This window comes from Aplysia californica, unplaced genomic scaffold (genome assembly GCF_000002075.1).
Source record: "Aplysia californica isolate F4 #8 unplaced genomic scaffold, AplCal3.0 scaffold00322, whole genome shotgun sequence".
Lineage (NCBI taxonomy): Eukaryota > Metazoa > Mollusca > Gastropoda > Aplysiida > Aplysiidae > Aplysia > Aplysia californica.
The window spans coordinates 580,361-589,832 of NW_004797592.1; the positions used below are offsets into that span (position 1 = coordinate 580,361).

At 39.2% G+C, this 9,472-nt stretch overlaps 1 protein-coding gene across 1 annotated transcript in view; it reads right to left on the minus strand.

Annotated features, from left to right (window-relative positions):
• Positions 1-1,099: 1,099 nt before the first annotated feature.
• LOC101861298 (excitatory amino acid transporter 1) overlaps positions 1,100-9,472 on the minus strand; it is a gene marked incomplete at its 3' end in the record, with an annotated part of 40,523 nt that continues 32,150 nt past the window's right edge. Inside the window, 4 exon segments of the mRNA XM_013084851.2 lie at positions 1,100-1,333; positions 1,945-2,134; positions 3,147-3,306; positions 3,936-3,978. Coding sequence (XP_012940305.2) covers positions 1,100-1,333; positions 1,945-2,134; positions 3,147-3,306; positions 3,936-3,978 — 627 coding nt within the window.

Below are 9,472 nucleotides of genomic sequence, written 5' to 3' on the forward strand. Positions count from 1 at the left end.
TATATATATATGTGTGTGTGTGTGTGTGTGTGTGCGTGTGTGTATATTATATATGTGCGTGTGTACGTGTGTGTGCGCGCGTGTGTGCGTGCATGTAAGTGTCTCTGTATGTATATATGTATGTATGTATGTATGTATGTATTAGAAGAAAATTGCATTGTTAGCTTTGTCACTCGATTTCTGTAATAAATAAATGTGTCTTAACACAGTTATCAGCCTGAGATTTGAGCTTCCGGTTTGAATAATATGTCCTTGAAATACAGTTTGGAGGAGGGCTACCATGCCTAGATCAGCAGTTTGAAAACACTGGTTTTGGTTTTCATCAAGAAAAAACCCACTATCATTTTCAGAGAAAACAATTAAAAAAAACTGGTTTCAAGGATGTATTTATAGCTGAGGTTTGATTGTCAAGAAGTCCAGGCTGTTTCATCAGCGTATAACTATATTATAATCATCTCTATCAAAATGTGAATCTTTACTGTCATTAACTCTAGGATGTAAGACAGAGACGCAAAGCGGAGAAATTGTGAATTTATCAATGTACACGAGTGCGCGCGCGCGCGTGTGTGTGTGTGTGTGTGTGTGTGTGTGTGTGTGTGTGTGCGTGTGTGTATGGGTGTGTGTGCGTATTTGTGTGTGTTCGTTCGTTTGTTTGTTTGTTTGTTTGTTTGTTTGTTTGTTTGTTTGTTTGTTTGTGTGTGTATGTGTGTGAGTATGTGTCTATGTGTGTGGGTGCGTGTGTGTATGGGTGTGTGTGTGTGTTCGTTCATTTGTTTGTTTGTTTGTTTGTTTGTTTGTTTGTGTGTGTGTGTGTGTGTGTGTAAATGCGTGCATAATGAATTGTATGTGCGTGTATGTTTATGTGTAACCGCACATGGGGGTTATAAATGGGCACGAACTGGGATTCTACATGTATATGATGTTGATCCTCTAAGAATCGTGGTTAACGCCCGTGTATCTAATCACATTTTATACTTTAAAGTCCATATCGCAGTCCATACGCTGGTTTCTTCTCCTGAACTCTACGACTCGAGGCGCAGGTGCCAGGGACAGTATTAATAATCTTCGTTGTACCACAAAGCTGACAACTTATATTTACCTGGAGGATGTACCAAAGGCTGTCGCCATGGCTTGTGAAATTCCGTATATGAACTTGTATGGATTCTTTCTGACCGTTATGAAATACAAGAAAGGTAGAATGATGGATCCATGGATGAAGAGACCGATGAGAACGGTGATAAAATACATCCCAAGCTTGCCCAGCAATACGTTGAAGTCCTCCATCTCCACAATCTTGGCAGCGATTAGGAAAGCGATACCCACTGGGGAGTACCTGGACGGGGACGCAGGGGAAGGAAAAAATGGTTGTAAAGACTTGGACAAGATCATCATCATCATCATCATCATCATCATCATCATCATCATCGTCATCATCATCATCATCATCATCATCATCATCATCATCATCATCATCATCATCATCATCATGAAAAGAAGCATTTCAGTCGAGAGTTTTGGCAACTGCTCAAACTATCTGATTTAAATTCAACAACATACCTGTGTTCTCTAGTACTTTGCCACTGGCCCTTAATTGGTTATAACATTTTATTTATTAATAAGATAGAAAGAGTAGCTCTTGACGAACGGCCAGTTCGAATAGATTGTAGTATGATACTACAGCCTTAAAAAGAAAGAATGATAAAAAAAAACTATAAACAGGGAGGCGAAAGTAAATTATAAATAAACTGAAAAAAGAAACTAGAGCCGTACAGCAGTAACACTGCCCACAAGCTAAAAAAAGAAACGATAAAATACAACGTATGTTAACGAGAGTCCTTTCCTGATATTTGTTTTTTGTTTAAGGTTGAGGTCCTGCACGCGTATTGATTTTTTTCTAAGCTTAAATGCACTCAACAGAAAAGTTATTTGGAAGCTCCAACTCACCAGAGGAACATGGTGAACAGCCTCATGGTGACCTCCACCAGGCAGTCGCAGAAGTGGACGATTGGTTTCCCGCGCTCCCCCATACGGCCCAGCATGACACCAAAGAGGATGGAGAACATGACGACTCCCAGCACGTTGGGTTTCCCCGTGCCGCCGTTCACCAGCTCTATCACCGTCACCGCCACCAGCTCTGGAGGAACCACAAGGGAGGAATGCTGATGTTGTTGAACATTTTCACTCTTTTTAATACTTCATAGGTCTTTACGAAGGAAATGCACAAGTCCCTAGGCAAGCACACATCCCAGAAAGAAGTAAGAGAATCTCTAACAGCATTTACCTTTGCTTAACTCATTCAAAAACTACAACGTTGGGGTGACTAGTGTTATGAAAAACAATTTTATTTGCCCCTTTATAGTAAATAACGACACTGCAAACGTTTGGAATTCCAGAGGTATTATTAAACTTTCTAGCGTTTCAGTTTTTGATTATATTATCAACTTGCTATAGATAAGTCCTGTTCGTGGCCCAGTGGTTTAAGTTATAAAAAATGGCTATCATTGCATCAAAGTAAAATATCTTGCTTCTGCCACAAAACATTTAAGGGCCAAATAATGCCATTGAAGCTCCTATTGCTTAGACTTGGTGCAGGAGGTTGGCTTAGTTGTATCTAGCCCGATACGGGGGAGGGAGGAGGAACTTATTTCATGGAACGCTTTAATGCAGTGGCACCCATTCAATATTGAACTTTTCACTTGATTTCCTAAACTTTTGGTTGATTAAAGGGCTCTTCTGGGCGGTCCTCTAAGATATGGTTATTACGTTTGAGGCTCAGTCTACTTTCTGAGCTTTATTCTATTGACATTTACCACTAACTCACAACAGAACGTTCTTTATCCGTGGTCGTTTAAATAAGCTTCGAGGTGAGCTGCGACAAAGGCGAGGCTGCTGATTTCAACAGACGTATGAAACAGTGACATACGTCAATAAAAGAAACAAAAGCAATCAAATTGCAGTTGGTTGTCAAAGTCGATGACTAAAAAGACACGTTCATTAATCTCTGAAGGAGTGAAAAAGGTTATTACATTAAGATAAAGCCCATTAATTAATTTAAAAAATGAACGACGAGGTTCCTTGCTGAGAAGGTATTAATATTGGTAAACAATCATACAAGTGAATCATAGATACCAGAGTCTTTGACTCACCTGTTCCATTTTCTGGGATTGTTGTTGAACTAGGCGATAATGTGGTTATTGATCTAGGAGACAAGGTAGTCGTCGGTTCAGGAGATAATGTGGTTATTGAGGCGGTGCTGTTCGTTGTAGCCTCCCTGAACTCTTCTTTTTCAACTTCCTTGGTGCGATACTGGTTTCAGAAGTACAACAAAACTTAGATTAGCTGTTCGTGATAAAAGAAAACCATCCAAAGTCATCACAGCCTATAGAAAAACATTCTTAGGTGAGCATTAAGAACAACTAAGGCTAGAATGATGCCCCTCCCCCAGTCCATCCAAAAATGACACTCACTAATTTACTAACGCCCACTCATTCAGAGCCTAGTTCTCCATCTAGCAATCCAGGGGCAGAGTAGTACAACAATTACTTTCATTAAGGCAATACATGTTGAAACAACTGCATCCCTGAAATTTGCTTCGTGATTTTTCTTCAGCTTTTCTGTATGAGTGTCGACACTCTACTAGAGTTAAATAGATAATTCGGAAGGTAGATAGCTGGACCTACAAGTCAAAGGAGAGAGCAATGAAAAGGAAAGGAAATAAGGCTAAGACAATTCCCCAAAGCAAATGTAACTTGCAATTTGAATTTAAGAATTCATAAAAAAGGAGGTCTTACACTATGGTTTATTTTCACATGTTTGTGTACAGTGGGTTTAAATGTTAAGGCAGGGTTAAAAAATGGAGAATGGAATGTGGGATGTGTAATTGTATACCACATTTTTATTGTTACTGAAGGATGCTAACGTCGTCCCATACTTACAGCATTGTAACAAGCCACGATCAAATTATCCGGGAACACGTTTCTGTGGAAGAAACAAAGGAGCGCCCATTGGAGTTGGTTTACTTTCTAAACTACTGTCAGTTTAGCTTTGGTGTCCCTGAAAAAGAGATTGCAAGTAAACTCAACGTATCTATCCGTGAAAAGACGACTTCAGACTAGACAAATGGGTGATAACAAGATCAACGACAAAGAAAGTTGTTGTTATTGTAGTTACAGGACTTACATAAAAAGCACAAGAGTACTAGTAAAGAAGTAATTACGACCGCTTCCCAGCCACTTTTAGGAGTGATTATGGGAAAAAGCAAGTCTTCTGTTGATTAGGAAAGGGTCAATTCAGTCGTTGTAGAAGCTCAGAGCTCTGTCAGACAAAATAAAGGCTTTTTCGAATACAGCCTTTAGACGTCTGCTAGAGCAATGTGATGAAAAGAAAAGCAGAAAAAAAAAAATCCTGATCCGTATAGGAGATCAACATTGTGTAGTATTGCGCCATCACACACACACACACACACACACACACACACACACACACACACACACACACACACACATACACACACATACACACACACACACACACGCACGCAAACACAAACACACACACACACGCGCACACACACACACACACACAGAGAGAGAGAGAGAGAGAGAGAGAGAGAGAGAGAGAGAGAGAGAGAGAGAGAGAGAGAGAGAGAGAGAGAGAGAAACAGAGAGGGGAGACCTGTTTCTGGTATACTCTTCTCTTCAATGTAAATGGCAAACGTACCCGGGTGTACTTTTATGCTCCTTCAACTCTTTTTGTCTTATATTTTACCACACACTGGCAGAATTGCTAACAACATATTCCCAATCACTGGCACGTGATATTGAAAAAAAGTACTATAACAATATCATTCATAGTGCTTCCGTACTTCTTTTACAGAAAATGACAAGGTCTCTTTATATATTTTTTTTCTACCAATCATGTCATCATAGACGCCAATGTTGTAATTTCGTAAGTTATTATGACGGCCTTTTATATCTCTTCTTATCACCGACAAAGCTAGCGTACATTCTCTGCTGAAACCTTGAGGCGTGCTCGTGTGGAAGGATGTTCTGACACTGAGAGTGCACTTTAGTGTTAGGCCTGGAGGAGCTGTCCATGTTGACAAATTAATGTGATGTCAGGAAACGTTGAGGACTAGTCTGAAGGAAATCTTTGTAAAAGAGTGGAACGGACAGACGGGAGGAACTGAAGAAAATGGATGGGGAGAAGGTGTATGCAATAAACTATGTGACTAGGATGATAAGACAATTCTTCAGGCGACAGGTGAGGGATACATGAAAGCAAAGAAGATGGAATTTGGGCAATTATTTAAACCTATTTGGCTTTTTTGTACACCTACATGTATACCAAGAAACATTTTGAATGTCTAAAGCGAGCAATGAAACTGCTTTTTTATATATCAACACTTTCCGACCAAAGTAAAAAAACCCACAATCTATCTATCTATCTATCTATCTATCTATCTATCTATCTATCTATCTATCTATCTATCTATCTATCTATCTATCTATCTATCTATCTATCTATCTATCTATCTATCTATCTATCTATCTATCTATCTATCTATCTATCTATCTATCTATCTATCTATCTATATATATATATATATATATATATATATATATATATATATATATATATATATATATATAATAAATTAAAAAAAATTAACCTTTATGGTAAAGAAAGTAACTGGCAACATCGGATGTATTTTTATTTTTACATTGTTTCTTTCCTGTCATGGAATTTTGCTGACGGCAATGTGAAGCAAAGGAAACTGTTTGCTGCTTAAAACTGTACAAAGCCCACAGGGCTGTTGCTGTTTTTAAAGCTCTAGACTGGTAATAAAATTCTACGCTTTCCTAAACAAAGATTGTTTGGCCTAGTGATAGAATAAACATTTATATAGCAGCTTCAAGACTAAACACGAAGTTTCTGTTTATCAAAAGATATAAAAAAACGGTTGTAAACGCGTGACCAGCACACTATGCTCCTACGTCTCCTAGCCAAGCACGCACACGCACGCACGCACCACACACACACACAAACACATGAACACATACATACACACATATATGCACAAAAAACACAAATAAAACAACAAACATAATTCTTTAAAATAAAAACATACACGTATACGCACATATTCACGCAAGCTGTTTCTATGGATATATACTAAAGTACAGACAGATATAAAGATAGTCAGACAGACAATCAGAAAGACAGCCGAAACAAAAAACCCAGACAGACAGACACACACACAAACAGACAGACTAACAAGCAGACAGATAGATAATAGATAATAGATAGATAGATAGATAGATAGATAGATAGATAGATAGATAGATAGATAGATAAAGTGATAGAGATATTATACACTCCGTCAAATTTTACGAAGCAGTGGTATGGGGGTGTGGGAAGGCAAGGTATGACAATGAGTTCCGAAATAAAGCCACGAATCAAATTTGCTACTAAAGATTAAGACGTGTTGTAACCGTGAGCGACAACCTATGTTAATTTCCACGGTATCCCTCTTAGTTTTATTAGCATCCCGACCGTAGACACAGCCTTCAAAGTTTTAAAATATAATCTAATCGATGGCTGAGGTTTTCCAAAGCTTTTTGAGACCAACTAGCTTTCGCGTTATTCAAGAAAGACCTTTCAAAGCAATAACCAGTCTGTTCAGCTTTTGTGCGGGGAACTTTCTTAATTAAATTGAAAGCGGATCCAACAATCTTGTCAGCGCCAAGCTACGTAGAGATTAACTTTAAGGCATTTGTCACGGTTATGACGTTTTATTGTTAACATAGCTTTCCAGAAAATTCTCTTAAAATTACAATCATATCAAATCAGACCAAAACAAGTTTTATAATCTGTTCCACCGCTGTTAGAAAGACAGTTTCCACTATGTTTACCAACTAATTTGCAGAATTATGCTTATTCTTGGAGTGGCTGGTTTTTCCTATAGCGATTAAGCCCTTTTTACAAAAAATCAGGTAAGGTTCTGTACAGTCTGTCTGTGTGGTTAAAATGTCTTTTTGGTGTAGTCAAAAGACAGGAAAACTAACGATCAGATGTGCTGCATTGGTCCACAAATTACTAATATTGACGTGGACATGAGCAGCAGGAAGGCAAACATTCACAATAAACATTGAGTTCAGTGAATATGAATGCATGTGCTGGCGCACTACAGAAAATACAGTATAACTATAATAACTGAAATACGATAATTGGGCCTTGCAAATTTTTTTTCACCCCTTATTTTCGAGTTAAAAATACTTATAAACAGATGCTCAGACAAATGGTTAAATCACTGTTTGAAATTAATGCCTTATTGAATTTTCAATTACAACCCTTTTGTCAGCGCCTCATATGTAAAGACCTAATCTTCCCTCAGTTTCTTACATGACCTTTTTACTTTTCCCTTCCTCTGGTATCCTTAGGATGTCGAGGGGAGGTGCAGGTTTCAGTCCTGTGCTAAGTGAGTAGCGACTGTGATATATATGTTATGTTGTTCCAGGACCTTTTTAACCCCATCCAGCCAAGTCTTTCTTGGTCTTTCTCCCTAGTTTCATATCGTTTAAATTGGTTTTTTTTCTATACGTAAGTGTTTTACGCAACTACATACGATCATATGAGGCGTGAGGCACTTTAAGCATTTTCAGCTAGGTAGGTTTTGAATTTGGCGCAGGTGGGGGCGGAAGCATACTCTTATCGATATTAAAACCACCAAGGGGTCTTTAACGTTCGCAACCTGCACACGGGACCTCCGAGATTTTTCGCCCTAATCCAAAATGGCTAGACGTTCGACCGTACCTACCCTAAGATCACGGTTGTGTTTGGAAGACTGCAGTAAGGAGCCAGGAGTAGCAATAGAAAGAGTACGAACCCAGAGGATTGTGTTAAGCATTTCTAGTGCCTCAAGAATACTAGTTTTATGGTTCTAAAATACGTTAGGGAAAGTGCAATATCAACCTATTTTTTTTTTCGCTTCCAGCAGTCTCTGATCTACCCCCCGCTTTTTCCCATCAATCCTTTACCCCTCCCCCTCTCTCTTTCTCCCCCCGTCTCTCTCTCTCTCTCTCTCTCTCTCTCTCTCTCTCTCTCTCTCTCTCTCTCTGTGTGTCTGTGTATATCTCCTTCTCTCTCTCTCTCTTTCTTTATCTATCTGCTCTCCTGTTACTGTCTGCTGCGGATCGGCTTATTTTATCGACAGAACTTGCTGCCATAAGACCATCCGAAAGATAAATGTTTCTCTTCAAACTTTACAAACATCATTAAAATTGAATTTCTCAGTGTGTGGAAACAAAACCAGAAAAAAATCAATAAAGGTCGTTATTTGAATAAACATGTGAATTAGAATTCCCTACGAGGAATCAAAGAAGGAACCGTCAACGGGAAGACGAGAGACTTTGAGGAAATGAGAGTAGAGCGGGGATTCGCTGAACACGAGCTTACAAGCGAAACAAAGTCATGTCGGTGAGAAAGCTTTGAAAAACAGGTTATGCGAGGTGTTTCCTTGTGATAGATAAGTTTACCAATGGCAAAAAAATGAGGGCGCCGCATCCAGCCTACCTGCAATATAATGAGTGTTGTACGAGTATTTCAATTGAGTGTACTAATTTGTTTCATGCCTTGTTTTGTTTCTTTTCAGTGAACATGTATTATGAATGAATGAATGAATAAAACAACCTCTATGGATCTCTGGTGGGAAAGTATACCCTGTGAACTTAATTCCCGCAATGCTGAATCTAATGAATTCAAAGAAAACTTTGGATTGAAAGCTAGAATTGTATTGAAGAAAGACCGGCGTTTTTGCTTTTTAAAATCAAAAGTGTCCCAATTGTCTACATGCTTATAGTCGTGTATCGACTGTTATGAAAGTCTTTCTCCTCCTCACAGTAGTAACTCCCTTGTTTAGACAGTTTCTTCCGGGTTACCGCCCTAAGTCTCCTTTTTTTGGTAAGTGTTTTACAGCGCTCGCAACCGCATAAGGTCATATGAGCGCGCGAAACACATTAAACATTTACAGTTCATTGGAAATTTTGAATTTTGCCCGGGTGACGGCCGAAGCCTATTCTTATCGATTTTAGACAACCAAGGAATCGTTAACGTGCACAACTTGAACACAGGACCTCCGAGATTTTGCGCCCTTGTCCGAGAAGGCCAGGTGTAGATCTTTCCTACAAGAATATCACGGGTGTGGCTGAAAGACAGCAGTAAGGAGCCCAGGAGTAGAAGTAGAAAGGCTGCAGAAAGGGTCGGGAGTCCAGAGGAGGGGGCAAATGAGGGTAGGGGGTAGGTACAGAGAGTGGAATCGAAAGCAGACGACAGAATATTGCTAGAGAACAGAAAAGGAGGTGATAGGAAACAATTTTAGAGAAGAAAATGTTTCGGTCGCTACCCCGATTCGAACCCGGGACCTTTGAACGAAAGGCGAATACCTTAATCTCTAGACCACGAGAGCCCCCCC